Source organism: Myripristis murdjan, chromosome 11 (genome assembly GCF_902150065.1).
Source record: "Myripristis murdjan chromosome 11, fMyrMur1.1, whole genome shotgun sequence".
Taxonomy (NCBI): Eukaryota; Metazoa; Chordata; class Actinopteri; order Holocentriformes; family Holocentridae; genus Myripristis; species Myripristis murdjan.
This window is the reverse complement of record NC_043990.1, coordinates 24,807,608-24,827,285: the sequence shown is the minus strand read 5'-3', so window position 1 is coordinate 24,827,285 and position 19,678 is coordinate 24,807,608. Positions and strand designations below refer to the sequence as shown.

The 19,678-nt window shown below is 42.8% G+C and overlaps 3 protein-coding genes across 3 annotated transcripts; 1 reads left to right on the top strand and 2 right to left on the bottom strand.

Annotated features, from left to right (window-relative positions):
- Window positions 1–89: 89 nt before the first annotated feature.
- On the top strand, window positions 90–5,639 carry eif3i (eukaryotic translation initiation factor 3, subunit I). Its single transcript, XM_030063463.1, has 11 exons — window positions 90–237; window positions 1,535–1,627; window positions 1,749–1,836; window positions 2,030–2,095; window positions 2,330–2,479; window positions 2,993–3,120; window positions 3,393–3,503; window positions 4,168–4,257; window positions 4,397–4,470; window positions 4,851–4,943; window positions 5,066–5,639. The coding sequence occupies exons 1-11, from the start codon at window positions 235–237 to the stop codon at window positions 5,145–5,147; spliced, it is 978 nt and encodes a 325-aa protein (XP_029919323.1). The 5' UTR covers window positions 90–234; the 3' UTR covers window positions 5,148–5,639.
- A 78-nt stretch (window positions 5,640–5,717) lies between these two features.
- Window positions 5,718–14,126, bottom strand: LOC115368055 (probable histone deacetylase 1-B). Its single transcript, XM_030064016.1, has 12 exons — window positions 13,971–14,126; window positions 12,705–12,817; window positions 11,800–11,917; window positions 11,632–11,706; window positions 9,974–10,112; window positions 8,803–8,944; window positions 8,606–8,698; window positions 8,370–8,478; window positions 7,890–8,270; window positions 7,081–7,236; window positions 6,951–6,996; window positions 5,718–6,801 (listed from the first exon to the last, which is right to left on the bottom strand). The coding sequence occupies exons 1-12, from the start codon at window positions 14,017–14,019 to the stop codon at window positions 6,774–6,776; spliced, it is 1,449 nt and encodes a 482-aa protein (XP_029919876.1). The 5' UTR covers window positions 14,020–14,126; the 3' UTR covers window positions 5,718–6,773.
- Window positions 14,127–16,363: 2,237 nt separating this feature from the next.
- marcksl1b (MARCKS-like 1b) lies at window positions 16,364–19,055 on the bottom strand. Its single transcript, XM_030064174.1, has 2 exons — window positions 18,754–19,055; window positions 16,364–17,772 (listed from the first exon to the last, which is right to left on the bottom strand). The coding sequence occupies exons 1-2, from the start codon at window positions 18,838–18,840 to the stop codon at window positions 17,227–17,229; spliced, it is 633 nt and encodes a 210-aa protein (XP_029920034.1). The 5' UTR covers window positions 18,841–19,055; the 3' UTR covers window positions 16,364–17,226.
- Window positions 19,056–19,678: the final 623 nt, after the last annotated feature.

Sequence of the window (19,678 nt, the reverse complement as noted above, 5' to 3'; positions counted from 1 at the left end):
TGGTTGCAGTTTTCCTCACTATTATTAGTATCAATATTAGTAGGCTATTTGTACGAGTGTTATTCCAGGCAGCAGGTGGCGCACTAACGCGACATTGCTTTTGGACACAGGAAGTACGTCACATTCCTCTTCCGCCACGGCTCCGGCGCCTGAAACACGAGTGTTCATCTTTTCCCTCTTTACCGGAGGAGTAGTGAATATTTCGAAGGGACTGGCAGCACCGAGGTGACAAAAATGGTGAGTATATTTCTCTGGAAAGGTTAGACGCCCGTCAGGTCACAGCATTCATTCTCCCGCTGGGACTGACAGCTCCGCTTCGTCTAGCGCGGCTAACATTAGCACAGCTAGCAGGCTGTCTAACGGTTAGCCGCCGTTAGCTTCCTTAGCATGATGGAGAGATGATGCAAAGCCCCGGCCTCTGCCAGATGGACCAAGTGGTCCCCCCCAAGGAAGCCTTAACTAGCTCCTCAGGGAGTTGGTTTGTACATTTGAATTATTAACACTTACTTGTTAGATATGTCCTGCTGTCTGTCAGTGAACAAGTGTTGCTAGCCCTGCTTTTGACAAGGTAAACACGGGCGTCACTTTTCTAAATGGTAGCCAACAATCGGCTGGTAAATTAGGGCAAACAATACATCAAAAGCGCTTTATTATGGTAAGATGCTCGCTTTTATACCAGGTTCACACCGCTTAGCAAAGCCCTTTGCCTTACAGTGTGGCCGAAGATTGTGGCAGTAATAGTCTAGAAATTCAGTCAAGTGCTCGATTTAACTAATGCTAATCTGAAGAGACTCGACAGTTCACAAATTAAGTCATTGTACATTCAGATATGTCTCTTGATAGATAAGTAAGGGGACGTTAATTTGTATGGCTGGGACGATATGATTATCTCCCGGTTCAAACCCAATTTATGCCACTCCAAGGCTGTTGAGGCCCCAGTATGCAGAAGTACACCCTTTTTACAATAGGCGAAAACAACACATTTGTACTGCATGTTAAAGCATGTGTGGTTTGTGCTCCAAACTGTATGGGATTAGCATGTCTGTAAAGGGGAGACTGTGTGTACCCATATAACCCATTTTCATTCAGATATCTTGAGGTCAGAGGTCAAGGGACCCCATCAAAAATAGCCGTGTCAGATTTTCCCTCACCAATATGTAGCTGAACTTGGGAGCAATATTTAGTCTCCTTGCTGACAGCTTACTACGACATGGTACCAACAGATTCCTTAGGTCGTCTAGTTTCATATGATACCAATATCTTTACCAGTAGATCACTCACAAAAGATTCGCAGTACTTCAGTGAATCCCACCACTATTAATTTGTCAGGTCTCTGAGCCGCTTTTGGTGCGCTATTACTTCCATACAAAAGAAAATAACTAGCATTTGTTGAGTCTACCATTACTTGTAGAGACAATGCCGGGTGCCTCTTACCACCCGCCAGATGGCCTGCTGAGATATTTTGTCATGATGTTAGCTACAGGACTGAAGCAGATAGTGTATTCGTATTGATAATGTTGACTGTTTTCCACAGAAACCCATCCTGCTCCAGGGCCACGAGAGGTCCATCACTCAGATCAAGTACAACAGGGAGGGAGACCTGCTCTTCTCCGTAGCAAAAGACACAGTGAGTCACTTGTGTGCACATCTCTGCTGTCTCTCAACCTAGATGTGTGAGCAATGCACAGTCATGATTGATAGAGCTTGGTGTCTGACGTGTGTACCTGTTGTGATGTCTCTGACTGCAGGTAGCCAACGCGTGGTACTCAGTCAATGGCGAGAGGCTTGGCACTTACAACGGCCACACTGGAGCGGTGTGGTGTGTCGACTGTGACTGTATCCTATTCACACTCACCAGCAGAAATGCATTGTCTGATCATAATGTTGTATACGCGATACAGCTGTCCTGTGAAAAACCACTTACATGGTGACTGATGTTTTTACATGGTTTTCAGTGGATGGCACCCATTTGTTGTAATGTTTGTGTGTTTACTGGTCGAGTTTGGTTCCTTAGCATGGCCTCCCTCAGGGGACACCAAAAATGTGTTGACAGGATCGGCAGACAACAGCTGTCGACTGTGGGACTGTGAGACAGGTAGGTGTGAAACTGCAGTGCTTGAGAGAAGGGTGTATGTGAGTGTGTGTGTCTGTGGTGAGGGTTAAGAGTCCTCTCATACTTAAACACATGATAAAATCAGTTCGCACAAACACGGACAAATCTTTATTGAATGGATTAACTAAGGGAAAAAAAGTTGTGTTATTGTGAAAATTAAGGCTGAATCTTCATATCCCTGTCACTACTGTACCTGTCTCTCTCTGTGTCATGCAGGTAAACAGTTGGCCCTGCTGCAGACCAGCTCGGCTGTCAGGACGTGTGGCTTCGACTTCAGCGGCAACATCATCATGTTCTCCACAGACAAGCAGATGGGCTACCAGTGCTATCTCAACTTTTTTGACCTGAGGGACCCACAGCAGATCGGTACGCACCATACCACCATGAGGCAGGGAGGACGAGAACGGATTTTATTTACCAAGAGATCACTTACATTCTTAACTAGCTGCCAGAACACGAGCCGTGGTTAGGGTTCATTTCCCACGCTGCAGGAGGGGACTGGCAGCTCCCGTGTTAGACACAGCCTTTTGTTAAATATGCATTTAGGAGAATATGATATTCCCCTAGTTAACTTGCTTTTATGTTTACACTTATTTACATTTGTTGTTCAGCGCAGATGTTATTGCTCTTATTTGAATAGATTAAAAAAAAAAAAGATAAGTAAAAATGTTCAGTACATCTCTTTGAATTCAATAATTAAGTGTTCATGTCATCCATCACAGTGAACATTTCCAGGACATCCAGTCTACTTAACTTTTGACAGTTGCATGATTGGGCAGAATCATTTGACCAGCAGATATGTCTTCTCTCTGTGCCATGACTCAAGTGTGTTCATGTTACCGAGTGTACGTCTCACTGTGTCTCACTGTGTCTCTGTAGAGGACAACCAGCCCTACCTGTCAGTACCTTGCAGTGAGTCAAAGATCACCAGTGCTGTGTGGGGACCTCTGGGAGAGTTTGTCATCGCCGGCCACGAGAACGGAGAGATCAACCAGTTCAGCGCCAAGGTGAGAAAACACTTATCTCTTTTTAGGTAAACAGATGATTGTGAACTAAATTTCTGTGGCTCAGAAGCAGGCATGTAGAAGAAAGAAAAACAAAGTGAGGAGAACATATAAAAAATGGACAAATCAACTAAACAATAAGAAAACAATAGTCTGTAGAAGTGCACTTTGAGAATAAGATACTGAATAACTTGGTAGAACTAAACAGACTTTTATTAAAGTATAGCTGTTTAGATAGTTGAATGTCAATGTGAATGGCTGTTGTTTGTGGACAGTCGGGAGAGATCCTGAAGAAGGCGAAGGAGCACACCAAGCAGATCAACGACATGCAGTCATCAGTGGATCTCACCATGGTGATCAGTGCCTCCAAGGACAACACCGCCAAGGTACGACCCCTGTCTCCTTCTCAGCCCTTCACACAAACACACACACACACACACACACACACACACACTTGAGAATAGTTATGTTCCATCAAAATTCACCATCTCAGGTTACACTGAACTTTTCAAAGGAATGCATGTTTTATTACTGTTCTCACCTGAGCAGGACAAATCCTTAATTGTCTGCTCTCTAGGGGCACGACGCTCTGACACCATCATAGAAACGTTTAGCCTCTCTTGAACACGGTGGATGACATGCTGCTGCACTCATACCATACCAAACCATAGCATGCAGAATATAAGCAGTTCAAATCCAAACAAGAAGACCCTGGACTGAACCACCAGTAAATTGCTCTGTGGAACTAACATCACTTGACTGCAGCATAGACAGCACTGTGTGTGACACATGGGCTCTGAATTTACCACCCACAAAGTGGCAGCACACTATGTTTGTGGTGAATGAACCATACTGTTGACAGTCACCCGCCTCACTGGCTGATCCATAGCATACTGTAAAGACATGCTGCTAGTTTGCCCTGTCAACAGTGCAACAGTGCTCCATTCTGGAACAAGAAATAACCTTGAACAATAAAAGTAATTTTTATGTGTATGTGCAACTAGTCACTGTTAGCTGAGCTAAGAGTCTTCCCTGTTTGTTTCCTCTCAGCTGTTTGACTCTACATCTCTGGAACACATCAAGACCTTCAAGACAGAGAGACCCGTCAACTCTGCTGCCATCTCCCCCATTATGGATCATGTAAGGAACCGCTCACAAAACACATTTCTGAGTGTACTAAGATCCATAGACTTAAATGTGACACTTGTTGGTGGAGCTTCCTGCAGCAATCAGCATCTCATCACTGACCTTTGACACTTGTGCATGGTGTCTCTTCCAGGTGGTGATGGGAGGTGGACAGGAGGCCATGGAGGTCACCACTACCTCCACCAGGATCGGCAAGTTTGAGGCCAGGTAAGACAAAACGTGGCTGAAGTTGATTTTCAACAAAAATGACCCCCTTTCCACACCTGGCTAATCCTGACACTTAAACCTAATTTCAGCACACTCTCCCACTGTGCTAGACAGGACAAAATATGGCCTACACAGTTCAAGGACCAAATTTCCTATTTTTAACTGCTTTTATAGTCCAGCACTGAAACTTGAAACCTGCATACTCACACGATACATCAGTTAAAATGCATAGCTATTTGATAAATTTCACATTTGTTTTCTTGATTGTGGTGATGATCCATTAAGAAACCTACTTTTAGAATAGCATCACGTCAGTGTATATAAACATCTAGCAAAAGGTTTCAAGTGTTAACCTCCCTCATCTTCTGCCTGCTGTGCAGGTTCTTCCATGCTGCCTATGAAGAGGAGTTTGGCAGGGTAAAGGGCCACTTCGGCCCCATCAACTGTGTTGCATTCCATCCTGATGGCAAGAGGTAAGGCATGAACACACTCTTCACAGACACTTCCTTAAAAAAACATTTATAGCACTCTAGTCTGCTGAAGGATCTGATGTGTACCACTGTACTGAAGTTTGTCTCCTGTGTTTGTGGTTCAGTTACAGCAGTGGAGGAGAGGATGGATACGTCAGGATTCACTACTTTGACCCACAGTACTTTGACTTTGAGCTGGAAGCATAAATGGCCACATGCCTCAACCACACAGCCACCACTGTACTCAGTGACTCAGTCCACACTTGGAAGACAAAATCGGGGAAGGAAAGAATACCAGGGTGCATCTACAGTCAGCATTGACCTCCTCTCCTTCTGTTCATCAGAAGTCAGTGTGCAGATGGCTTCCACAGACTGCTCATCTCCTGTGTGTAGCCCTTGTAGATCAGTGCAAACAGAGGTTTTTGAATGACAAGATGATGAAGAATGAAGAGTTGCTATAACATTCATTCTAACATCACTAGAAAATAGCATCTTGTTTCAGTTTGTTTGGTGGGCTCAGAGGTATTTAGGTTTCCATTTTGTACCTTTGGATCTACAGTGCCAATGAGACTGGACTTACACCCCCACTTTCCAATTCCTGACTATTTAATATGATTCTCCAAATTAATGGAATTTTGAATTAGTTTTCTGTTGTCAGCCATTTTACCACCACTTAACAATAAATGACTATATACACAAGTTGTGTCTGGTGTGATCTGTGAGCCCCCTGGATTGATGTTACATGTCTAAAAAGGATAACAGAACAGGCAACAAAAACAACTGGAGGGATTTTCTTTATTTTTATAACAAAGTCAGTTATGATAATGCACATTTCACAAGGATAGAACTCCATACAACCACAGGTAGAAGGCTATTTAGCTCACTCCACCTTTATAATGGTACAAAATATCTAAAACAAGTCACTCGCTTCCCAACATCAACCTCTGAAGAAGTATAAACTCAATCATACCTAAACATACAAACAATGCAAGAAGAAAATAAAAAGGGGGAACCACTGACTAGATATTCATGGGAAGACAGGCTAAAGGAACTGTTTGTGTACTCATGATTTAAAATAACTTAGTCAAGAGAGATTAGGGACTGACTGCGAAGTGGTGGACTGCATGGGCAAAAGGAGAGTGTAATATGTACATGCAAAAGGCAACGACATTCTAAACATGCATTTACTGATAAATTAACACAACAAGCCAAACAACAGTCTGTCAAATGCTGGTTATTCTAACAGTATCATAAATAGCTGTTTAAAAACTAAGAAAAGCCTTTTTGCATGTGAGCGCTAGACTTAAAAACCAACTACATTTCTGCAGGGAATTTAGAGTGAGCCCTGTAAGCTGAGTCCCACAAACATTTTGCTTTTTGTGGACACTACATCTGAAACGTCATGATAGCAACAGTAACACTTTGTGTTTTTCTCTCACTAGGCATATCTGGCTCACATAGCAAATGAAAAGGGATTCACAGCGTATGTTTTTTACCTGCTTTGAGCCTCAGCTGGGTGGTATTTGCTACATCAGCACAGCAGAGGAGGTGCTAAGCAAGTTTTCTATCAGAAATATGTTAAATTGATGTTCAAATCCTGTAGATTGTCAAAATTTTCTGACACTGTACTGTCTAGTTTGCCAAGGCCACCCACCTGGAGCTCCACAGAGGTCAAAAACCAATGCAAGTACTATGTGAGCCAGGTTTGTCGGTAAGAAGACATACTAAAACTGTAGTAGAAAATAAGTCGGTCCTTTCATCACTGCAGTACGAGAATAAAGGAATCAGGGGCTCCTGGACAAAGGTCGAACCATTTTTCCCCCATTAGAGACTTCAAGTTGTTTTCACTTCTTCTTTTGGTCTGAAACACAATTTCAATAATTTATCAATGCCTGTTAATTGAGATGTTGGGCAGTAAAACGGCAAACTATTCACTCCACATGACAATCTTAACTTTTGATATTCTAAAACTACGTATTTAACCAGTCTATGAATTTAAGTTTCTCTTACACTGACGTGTCCATCTTCTCTTCCTCTTTCTCCTCTTCTTTCACTTCTGTGAAGCAAAGAAACAAGAATAATTATTCCAGTGTTGGTGTGTTTGTCACTGCATATGCCAGTGTGCCTCTAGAGGCCTCACCTTTCTTTTCCTCTCCTTCCTTCTCCTCCTCCTTCTTCACTCGTTTAGCCTTCTTGTGGTTGGCTGTGTTTCTGCGGCCTCCTCCCTGGCCCTCGGCCTCATCCTCGGAGTCAGAAAACTCCTCCTCACAGGCTATCCTTTTGTCATGGGCCCGGACTGAAAAACAAAAACACACATTATCAGTCTGCACACGTGCACAAACTACAATCCCTTTCACAGCACATATCAATGCCTGTTTGCCAATATAACAAGCTGATAATTGCCAATTGGTGTCCAACTCCATAATAGTTTCACTACATTTTTATTGTACAGCTGATCAAAATTGTACGAGTTGTCTAAGAAAACCTGTAACCTAAACTGATGCTGATGTGACTTTCCAGTCATATTCAAAATGAGTACACATGAAAAAGTGCCAATATTATCAGCATGAGTCTCAATGGAGTTTGATGGTCATACTACGGTGCATTAACTACAACCACGTGGAAAACTTTAAGAGCACTACAGTCTCCACTTTAATGACTCATTCAATGAGACCATGTTGCTTTGAGAAAAATGCTCACAAAGCAACACACAAAGCAGACCGTGATTCACCCCAGCAGTTGAGACAAGAGTCCAGGAGATGGAGGGCTGATACGAGTTCTGTCAATGCTACTGTGGCCTGGCCCCTTCTACATTTAAGTTTCATCATGCTGTGATGATATAGTACACCTTGAAGGTCTAATTTGTTTTAATGTCATCCTTTGACCCTTTCTAAAACGAAACATTGCATGCTCATTATTCCTGCGAATAACCCAGCGCATGTCTCTTACTGGAGATGCGTTTGTCAGGGTCCTCTTCATCCTCGTCCCCACTGTCAGGGTGGGGGGCATCCTCGGGAATGGCCTGCATCTGGACACCTGGGGCGTGGGGCAGCATACGCAGGTTTTCAAAGAGACGCTGCTTGATCTTCTCTAGGTACTCGTTGGTGTTCTGGTTGGTCATGTTGGACGGGCTGATGTGCAGTTTGAAGTCGGGCCCAAAGTACTCAAAGTAATCGTTATAAGGCAGCTCGTTGGGGATGGAGCAATCCAAGGCAACGGCTGTCTCGTAGGTCCAGCAGCGGGCCACGTTGCGGATGGTGTAACCGCCACCACCCAGCATTAGCAGGGGAAGGTTGAAGCTTTTCATGTACTCAACACACTTGGCGTGGCCTGGAACAGACAACACATACCATTCGCCATTCATTAAAATCTGTGATACTGCAAAAAAGCTTTGACTACTGCCAAGAAGAGTGTGAGCTGAGTTCATACCTTTGATGGTGAGGTTGAAGCAGCCCAGTCTGTCTCCCGACAGAGAGTCAGCTCCGCACTGGAGCACCACAGCGCTCGGCTGGTACATCTCCATCACTTTAGCCATAATCTAACACAGACACAATCACTTGTTGAGAAGCCTTATTCAGGGAAAGGCAGTGCTGATGTTAATTAGACAGCGCTTTGTTTGACACAAAGAAGTCAAGTAACATCAAAATAGTGATAAAGACACTTACAGGTTTGAAGATCGCTTCATATGACTCATCGTCAATGCCATCCCTAAGAGGGTAGTTCACTGCATAGTACTTGCCCTTTCCTGCTCCAATGTCCTGCACACATTGGATATGTCGTTTATGTCATATTCATTTACACAAAACACATCCACCCAACTCTTCAGTGGGAAAACAGGGGCATGAATACAAAAGTAACTAACCCTCAGGTCTCCAGTGCCAGGGAAGTACTCTCCATACTTGTGGAAAGAGACAGTCATGACCCTGTCTGTGGTGTAGAAAGCCTCTTCCACTCCATCTCCATGGTGGATGTCAATGTCAATGTACAACACCCTCTGGTGGTACCTAGAAAAAAAGACGAGTAGTTTATCACATCGACCAAGTGCTGATAAATTTTGTCTGCTGCTTGTGAAGTTATTACTCTCCAGCAGCCATTTGCCAACAAATAATTCATTATTTAGAAGCACTACTCCATTAAATAAAACAAACAAACAAACAAAAAAAAAACAGATGAAAGTGTCTTGAAAGTTTCTGGAGACAAATTTCTGCGCTGCAGACAACAAAAAGGGAAATCAGATTTGTTTCTCAAATCAGATATTTAAGACAGAATGTCCACACTGTTATTCACAAGTGATCAGATCAGGTTTGTGTGTCCCAACATCAGCAACATATGTGCACGGGTTGCTGTGGTAACAACGTAGGCGTCAGTTTGTGCATACTGCAGACACGGTTCATTAACATGGAGGCATGAGAAATGGAGATCCATCATGTCACCCTCTGAAAAATCGCGCTGTCAAGTCGCTGTGCACGTCACACTGGGCAAAGTCAGCGACGCAGGAGGCTGAGATTAATTAATGTATCCATGGTAACAGCAGCCACTGTCATGCACTTCTGTCACTTAGAACTGACGTTGTTGTGTGTCACATTGCGAATGATTTAACAGACACTTTCAAATCTTATGTCCACCTCCAGATGTAATTTGATGATTTGGAAAAAACACATTTAAAGTGGTTTGCAAAAATCACAATACAAACAAAAAAACAAAAAACAAAACACACAGGGGTTTTTTTTTGTTTGTTTGTTTGTTTTGTTTTGCTGTCCAGACTTGCTAAATAAATCTGGATAAAATCTGGACACAAGACACAATCAAAACCAAATAAACAACAAATCCAGCAGGGTATACACCACTCAGAAACTTGACAGAAGTGGACTTCACCCAATCGTGGAAGTAAAAGTTGTAACTTTTACAAGGAAATGACATATACAGCATTCCACACTTTGTCATTCAGAGACACTGGCCAAAGGAAATTGAAACCCTGACAGAATGGTGAGAGGTAAACGTTAAATGCAGAGAGACGAAATCAGTCGGCTTACTTGAGCAACTCGAGGATGGCCAGGACGATATCGTTGACGTAGCAGAAGCCAGAGGCCTCGGACTTCTTTGCATGATGGAGTCCGCCGGCCCAGTTGATGGCGATGTCTGTCTGCTGCTTGTTTAGCTTCACCGCCCCCGCTATAGGACGGGACAAACACAGTCAGTCAACACACTGTTTGCTTCACAAGCTTTTGTTTGTTCATCCAAATGAGGTTACTGGCTCCACATTTGCACGCAGTATGAAGAAAGAGCCCAGTGAGAGAAGAAATTTATTTGCATAGCACTGTTCTAAAAGCAAAAAAATATAAGCCTTTCCCAAAACTGTATATATCTGCTGTCAAATAAACACAATGATTTGCATTATGCCAACACTTTCTGCAGATTCAGAGGATCGCAAAACAAAACTATGGGCTCATGATTACTTGTAAAGCAATTGAAACCTCTTTTTGGTGAGCCTTGAGGGAGATGAGGAAGATTTAAGCCCAAGTGCTACAATTTGTGACTAATTTCAGCTGTACTGGTGTTCACACCTCGTCACTGTGTAGTTCCAGTACTACGTTATGCTACGCTACTAACTAGTGTGGGGACGGCTAATTTCCCCCCCCCCCCTCTTATTACATTTAGGTCACTATAAATGTATTGTGAAGAGAGTTCGGGCCCACACATCATTCCTTGTGTTTGACTTGGGCTTGTAATAATTATGACTGTACATGATTAAGTGTGTAAAACAGTGGCTTTATTTTGGCATGGAGAAACCTACTGCTGAATTTACTTTCCAACTGTAACTTCAAAGAACCCAACATTGAACACAAAAAATATAAGGTATAGAGAACTAAATGAGTCAACCATCGTCTTTTCCTGCTCTGCCCATTAAAAACATTAACATCAGCTGCTGGCCTGCTCAAATTAAATGCTGACAACCATAAACTTGACCAGTGACCAGCGAATGTACCTGGTGGTCTAGATCAGGGGGTATTTGCACCAAATTTGCATGATTTCCAATAGTGAAACTAAAAGTAATTTTTGCCTAAACGACTTATGTCACAGGAAGAGGTTTTATTTTCAGATGCCCACAGGGTCTACATAATTTAACTTATACAATATTATTATAAGGTGTAAATGTCAGAGGTATAACCAGAGGCATACCTATCCCTAATTTGCAAGAAAAAAGTGATTTGCAAAATCTTAGTGTCAACACTGAAACAGACAGTTACCAGTCAGAATTGGGTTAATGTGAATTCCTCTGTCGGCACTAGAAACTTTAGATTTAGGTAGACATAAAGAGGGTTGCAGCTGTCTTTGCAATACAAAATGAACGAGCTATTAAATAATTTTGCTCTCCAGACTTTTGAATGGTGAAATGAATGATGGCTCTTAAGTGAAAATAAAAGGTTTGCATAGCTTTTTTTCATCTGAACATTAATTTTAAGGTCAACATGAAAAATGCCTCTTACCGCAGGCTTTTTACTTCTTTTCAAATCAAATTTAAGTTGCAAGGATGGCCAAATAGCATCTTTCTGATTTGTCTTTGTCAGGTTTCAAAAATATTTAGACATCTAACAGTTTAGGTCAGCATGGTGTTCTTGAAAAATGACTAGATAATATGACCTCCTGGATGAAGAGAAGGACAATGGGAGATAAGACTGAAATAACTTACCGACAGAGCCACCTGTTGACAGCTGACAAAACTCAAACAGGCCATCGAACACGGGACAGTCCTCTCCAACATTGACTGTGAGAAAAAGCACAGACAAAGAGATTTAACATAACCGGACAGTGACAACAGAGCAGTCTAGTGGTCACTGAGAGAAAAGCCGATGCTCACATCTCTGCATCTGTTTGCTGTACTCAGACATGTTGTCCGGTCGGATGGACCTCAGGAACTTGATGTAGTCATCACTGTGGTACTTGGTCATCTCTTCTCCATTGGCCTTGTGTGGTCTCTGGAGACGGACACAGAGGTAATTGGAAGATTAACAAAGGCTTCACACTTCATTAACCTGCACTGTGCTTGTCCAATCTGAAGGTGAAAATCCACCTTAAAACACAGCTTGCATATTTTTCCTACTTTCCTGGATTGGTTAAGTCTGGAATCGTGTATAATGCAGTCTATGTTTTAAAGGGGAATACCACTTATGTCTGCAGGATAACCAGTTACATTATTATATCATAGAGTAAATTACTCCAAAAATGTACTTGACCTAAGCCAAGTCCCCATCCTGAGCCTTCAAAATGTGAATTCTGCAGCTGCTAATGATGTGAACCCACAAAATGTTTCATCTGTTCCACCAGGCATCAATTTCTTGTGTAGTATTGTTAATTCTGGAGGAGCTGTTTTTGGCTTTAACCTGTGATATTATGTGACATCTCTGGAGTCGCTTCACAGATAATTAATTGTGTGTCACTGTGAAAGTATGAAGGATGCTCTGGGGAATATAGATGCTCTTGATGTTAAAGAGCTTTCAGCATTATTATACTAATTAGTTTATTTGGATACAAAAGCTCAAACATTCTATGATCACATAGTAAATTTCCCTTTCAATCACTTTCTAAGTGTTCTTCCTTCCTACAGATTAATTAACCATCCACAGCGATGGGAGTAGGAATATTGTAGATTCTGCTTTTAAGATTTTATCATACAATTAACTCTTTGACTTCACACAGAAAGTACAGTTGAACAGAATAGACATGCATTTGGCACTCTAACACTGCTGGGGTGGTATAACTCACATAGATCTCCATTTTCCTGTACAGTCCATAGTTGAGAAGGAGGTTGTGTGTCATGCGGATCCTGTGGGGCTTCATAGGATGGCCCTGGCCATAGTAGTAGTTCCCCACATCACCTTGGGTGACAAAAAAAAGCAGAACAGGTTGAGTTTTACCCTGGCAAATATGGGAAAAAACGAACCTTGATGTGACTGATTCTCTCATAAGAGCACAACTTTAGGAGAAACTCACTAAAAATCTGGCAATTTGTGGTCACCCTACTCATCTGCAAAGTTTAATTACCTGATAAAACAAGACTTAAGGTCTTTTTTTCACATGGTTTGAAGCCACAATTTTGGCATACTTCCAATCCATCAAGCTGCACTTACATCAATGAGATGTCAATGATGTATCTACTTCACCTGTTATCCCAAGAATGATTTACCATCAAGACACAGTGGGGGGCTATAGCAAGCGATCAACATGAACCAGAAGTAGTGCAGTTTAAGGCATCATACAGGCCTGTGTGACATTATCTACCAACACGGAAATGAGTCGATGGAGATCTTGAGCCTCTATCACGGATATGCTTTTGCCATAAACAAAGCAGTAAACAGGCAGCCTTGTTAATTGAGTTTGGCGTTAAGTTTACTAGCTGCATAACAGACGGTATGCAAAATGACATGAGGATGCCTGGGGAAACGTATCACTTCACATATCACGTTACCGTGGATTGTACAACTAATGATGAGCGCGTGCATGCATATGGGGAATTTCAGCCAAGGTGCTTAGACACACTTTTAATGAAACTATATTCATCTGCATGTGCAACTTTTGCCGAAAAATAGCACAGACCGCCTCAGATTTAATCACCACTTCTCGGAAGTTGTTAGCGAGTTAAGGGGGACAGTATCGTGAGCGCCAGGGCGGTCGGCTAAATGTGGAGCTAATTACACCCAAAATGGTCCAATCAGCTGCATCACAATCCAAAGTCATGTCAAATATCTGAATCGGCTGCATGAGTGTTTTTACCCACTCATTAACCAATATGCAAGATGAACACCGGTTAACACAGTGCTACACATCAAGCTAACGGCTAACATTAGCAAGCGGCACGGGCTCGTTGCCGGACGAGCAAGCTAACGTTAGCTCGTTTACACTTGCTAGCTAGCTAGTCGCTCGGCACATCTTTGTGCAAGGGATAAATGTAATTTTCCAGAAAAAAACGTCCCCGCCTTTAAGACCTCAACAACATTCTGGGAAATTGAAGCTCGCAAGTGGTATATTTACCGTCATAATAATAGCAAACTTTCTTCTTTGTTCCTTGAGACAGCGCCATTTTACACCAATTATCCACACTGGTCGTTGCCCACCGGTGCCTCGGAGTACCGGCCAGGGAACTTGTGCTCAGCTGCTGTCGACCAATCACAGCGGCCGCACCGCCCGGCTGAAAGACGCCGGGATTATAAACCAATGAGCACATGGGCTGCAGCCAGAGCCACACACACTGCTGTGTAGAGTCACAATTACAATCACTTATAACATATAATCACATATATTCATTGATCAGCGAGGGCAAACTGGTTCAGCTGCTGTTGCTCAAGGAAAAGTTAATTCTAATAAATCAGAACTAATGCGACTAAATATGAACCTGTGCCTTGGAAATTTGGACAAAAAGTGTGCGTTTTGTATAAATGTGTGCATTAATCCTGCTACTGTTAATCATAGTTGTAAAAAAAAAAAAAAAAAAAAAAAAAAAAAAAAAAAAAACATGTGTATAGTATACAAATACTGTCCCAAAAGTGTTTTAATACACACAGAAGACCTTCATATGGAATGTAATTGTGATATACTAAAGACATGTCCTTCATATGAGTTCTTGAAAGCATTTATTTCCAAATATGTCCAATGTAGCCAATGCATTTTGCCCACTCAGTTTTTTCAATCAGTGTCATGTGCATGTACAAACATATTTTGGCCAATTTGTGCACATTTTTCAACACAATTCCAAACATATTCTGAAGCATGGGTGGATTTTGTGTATTCTTCTGAAGGGGGTTATCATCCTGTTTTATGTTCTACACAGATAAGACTGACTGAATACTGATGCAAGCTTAGGAAGCAATCCAAACTATTAAAAAAAAATAGTGGGACAGATCAGGAAAATGGTTAACAACAGCATGCTGATCAGCTTTGTGGCAGTCTATGCAGTGGCCACAGGGTGACACCCTTTACTCAGCTGTGTTTGACATCTCCAGAATCTCTGCAGATGCTGCTGAGGAATGGACCGCCACTGAACTAAACAACAATCAAGACAAAGCATCTTATTTGTAGTGTACGTATGTAGTAGCAATATCTATTTATTGCTTTTCAATAAATCATTGGTGTGGAGATTCACATGATACATCCAAACACATTAAAGGAGCGATCACTTATTGTTTAGGTTAACGACTCCCACTGAAAGGAAAATAAGGGATACGGAAAGAATCTACAATTTATTCTTGCCTTCTGCTGATTCTGCCTGCAACTGAGCACCATTAATACCACAAATCTATTGTATGAGTTTCATAAATGCATCTGCTGCAAGAGGCAAAGGGCTGTATCAATATGGAGCTACAGCCTCGTTTAAATAATTCATAATTGTTTGAAGGCGGGGTCTAAATATAGCCCTGATCTCAACTCATCATATCACCATGTGAACTAGGTCATTTCAACCAGATCAGGACTCAGTAAGCTATGTTCAGGAGGCCACTCAGGCTTCAGATGGGTGGACTAGTGAAGATGCGAGAGAGCGAGGCTGAGGTAGTGGTTCTCCTCCAGCCCTGAGCTGACCTCAGGGCCACGAGGCTAATAGAGGACCACGGGTCATTAGATCTGACATTATGGTGATGGTGCGCTCTTTCATCTAAAAATCAAACAGCTGAAAAAACCACCTTGGCATTTCTCCTGTCAATGAATAGCAGAGCAGAGCATCTGATTCATCATCTGTCATGTACAACAAACTCCCCACGAGGCCCACACTGAGCTCAGTTTCAGCACTATCATTTTGATTAGTCATGTGTACGCTGACCTCATGCCTTTGCACTCAGAGGGAGCATCACGGTTGTTGAATTCTTACTTACACTCTCTCTTATCTCAGTTTGAAGCTGTACTGGCGTGAGTGCAAGTCCAATGGTGGCTAATAATCGGAATGAAGCTTTTGTATTTTCATATGTGCATGGCTGCGAGTGATATTAGTGCATGCTGTGAAACTTCTGTACGTCCAAAATGTTGTGCAAGTCTCTTCCTGCGTACTATTACCCACTTAGAGTTGAAAATGTTCAGTTTATGTCTGTAGCAGAGGCCTTCTCTAATGGAAACTAGTGATATATTGGCTTTTAGTGTCAGCTATGATTTCACTTTTAACTTATAGCTGCCTAATGTGCAGGCAATACACTGTAAAATGTCATGGAGTCAATTCAGTATGAACAATTGGAAGATGTCCCTTTATTTTCTAGTGTCAAGTTAATGAGGGTGATTATCATTCTGTACTTTCCTCTTAATCCTTACTCACTGATGTTAGACTGCTGCTAGTGGCTGTAAGGTGACTCCAGGGTGCTATAGAAGCCTATAATATGCAAAATAGACTGTGCCTTCTCACTGTAGGATAGTGCTTGGCAATAACAAATAACCATAACCACACGTAAATGGGCAGGTAACCAACATTTATTTACCATTATCAACTTTACAATAAAACCAGTAACATCTGTCAACATTAGCAAAATAAAGAACAGAAATCAATCCAACGTATTTACAGAGACAAAGCAGATTCAGGCTCACACACGACAGATAAACAACTCTGCTTCATTTCAAACCGCAACAGTGAACATAGCAAGCTTAAGTGTTCTTTTTTCTTTTTTTATAGTAAGGTAAAAATCAAAGTTGTCTATTTTTTTTTCTTTAAACAAACAAGACATAGCTTCTCTGAATCTTTAAGATGGTTCTCTATAATACACCACAAAATACTTCAAATTTGGGTTAAAATATAGGAATGTAAAAAGTTGGCAAGTCTCTTTAATTTCTGATTTCATTTTTTTTTTCTCTATTTAACAGTCATTTCAAGTGGTGGTGGTGTCCTAGTATCCTATCTAGCGTCATTCCTCTAGGAAGGAAGGAGGCATCTTGATCGGTGGATGTTTAGGGAAAAGATGTTTCGACCCCATCCATCTCCATCCGTCCATCCCATCACGGTGTCATGAGCTCGCACTCCAGTCATTAAAATCCATTTTCCACGCAGCGACCGACCCACAGCCTAAAACTCAAAGTCAAGGTCCAGATGTTGACCAGTAACCAGGGAAGTGATCTAGTGAATCTAGTCTGTCGTCTTGTTACCATGACGAAAAGTGGCACGTCGAAGGAGTCTCTCACATACATGTGTATATATTTACATATACATATATCCATACATATGTATACATATACACATATATATAAATATATATATATACTCTTAAATTTTCTCTCTCTCTCTTGAAAAACAGTTCACACAGTTCATTGTGAGCTACAATCACTCTTTCTTTTCAGAGGGAGCGGGGGTCGAGCTGCTCTCCTCTGTTGGTTTCGTGGCCTCGGGGGCTGGAGCAGCTGCCTCCTTGGCCTCCTCCTTGGGGGCTTCCTCTTTAGCCGGCCCCTCCTCTGCCTTCGGGGCCTCTTCCGGAGCGGCAGCAGTGGTGGCGGCCTCCTCCTTCACCTCCTCTTTCTTCTCCTCCGCAGCAGCAGCAGCTCCGTTCTCAGCTGGCTTCTCCTCGGTGGCAGCGGGCGCTGCCGCTTCCTCTTTCACGGCCTCGCTCTTCTTGCTTTTCTTCAGGTTCAGCTTGAAGTTGAAGGACTTCTTGAGGGAGAACTTCTTCTTCTTCTTCTTGGGGGTCTCCTTGGCTGCGGCCTCGCCTTCCGCTTTGGCTGCTTCGCCATCCGCAGCGGGGGCTGGTTCGATGGCATCGCCTCCTGCACCGGCCTCGGGTTCCTTGGCTGCCTCGGCTGAGCCGTTGGTAGCGGCGGCATCCCCATCAGGCTTTGCAGATACGTCACCATTGGTCTTCACATGGCCGTTCTCCTGCAAAAAGGATGGAAATTAAAAATGTCACAAAATCAGTCAGGGTAATAATGAAGCTGAGCACCCTGACAAAGAAAAACAAACCCTGCATTCAAAACATCTCTGCACATGCAAAAAACACAACCAAAAACCGGTCTGGATTGTATGTTTTTGTGTCTCCTTTGAGCGTATCGTCGTGCTCATCAATTAACCACCGTGTCGCCTGGCTGAGAGGCGACGCCTTGCAGTACCGCAATCACACGACAGGCGGCGGTAGCGCTACACAGAGCGGATAAGGTACCAGACAGACATCGGCTCAACAAAGACAAGACTGGAGTTCATCGATGGAAGACAGAAAACACTGCAATTGATGTTTTGAAAACAGCAGCCGTTCATGTGCACAGCACAAATAATGCTTAAACAAAATAAGAAAACTTTTTTTTTTCGCATCATAAAAAGGCACACATCTCATTTCCATTGATCTCAGATCATCTAGACTAGTCTGGTTATCACTTGATTTTTTTTTTTTTCCACCCCAAATAACCCATAGGCTGTATTTCGGAATTCCCCAAAAATGCAAAATAGGTGGCAACAACCGGGCTACTATTTTATTTCAGTCAAGAGTAGTAGGCTGCCTACGTGCGCCCAAGCCGCCCCCTCCCCCTTCACGCATGCCACTATCAAACATGTTGTGTGGAGCTTCGTTTTGAACCTCAGTCACAAAACGAAAAAAACGACCGCCGAGCTCACTTACACCTTGAATCCAACTGTTATTTATTAGTTTGGTGTGTCCGCCGTGGCCAGCCACACCAGCACCAAAAAGAGAGCGATGCTGGAAGCCCCACCTGACTTGGTTACCCAAAATGTCCCCAAACCAATTTTGCTTTTCTTTACCGAATTAAGACCACTTCAATTTGTTTTCCCGTTGTTTTCATTAAGGGCAGTGCATTGCAGTGTGTGTCTCCTGCTGTGCAGAGTGAGCGGGGAGCCGGGGGACTGTACCTGTCCGTTGGTTTTGACAGCTGCAGCATCAGCGGCGGCAGCGTTCGCCTCCACAGCCACCTCTCCCTTGGATGCCTGGGATCCCATTGTTTTCGGGTGAGTTTTGTGTTCTCCTAAAGCAAATTAAAAAGAAAAACTAAAAAAGAGTGGCGTGAAGTTAATCCAACCCCAGGGCGAGTCAAGCATCCACCGGTGGATCGAATAAAAGGTTTTCAGGTACAGCTTTTCTTCAGATAGGCGCTCCTTCCCTCGGTTTCCACTGTTTTGGGACCTGTCACCCTGCTAGAGAGAGACCCACTAAACTCAACACTGGTTGAACGCAACGCTTCAACATAGCCCAGGTCCGCCCATGGGTGGGATCTGCTCAGTTTGGAGCAATCAGTGTCCCGCCTGGGCTTGTCGACCCAGCTCCGACCAATCACCTCCGACTCTGTGGCTCTGCCCCACCCTCATCCGAAGACCCCCAGCAATTAAACCAGTTCAGTTCAACTTAATTCAGTGTGTTTTATTGGCATTGAAGGTAAAGCATGGACTTCCCATAGCATCAAAATAATCAAAAAATCATTTCAAATCTCACATTTCTGCATGAAATCATCACCCCCCCCTTGCATCAGTGTATCATCTGTGTCTGTTTCTGCATGTGTTTTTGCACTTCAGGACCAAGGACAGACTGATGAGGACAAACCTACAAAAGCTTGAACATTTTTGAACATTTTTTCCCAGTCCTCACTTCTGCAAGGAACTATTTTAAGGCTTTGGTTTGGTGTTGAGGTTAAAATGAGGGTTAAGCACTGGACGCTCGTATGTAGGATGTGGGTTTCTTCAAGTCCAGTTCCTTATTGGTTTATGTGGGGCTTGTTAGTGTGTGATGAAAAATCAAATGTGCCATGCCAATGGAACAAGCCCGTTAACGGAAAAAGAAAAC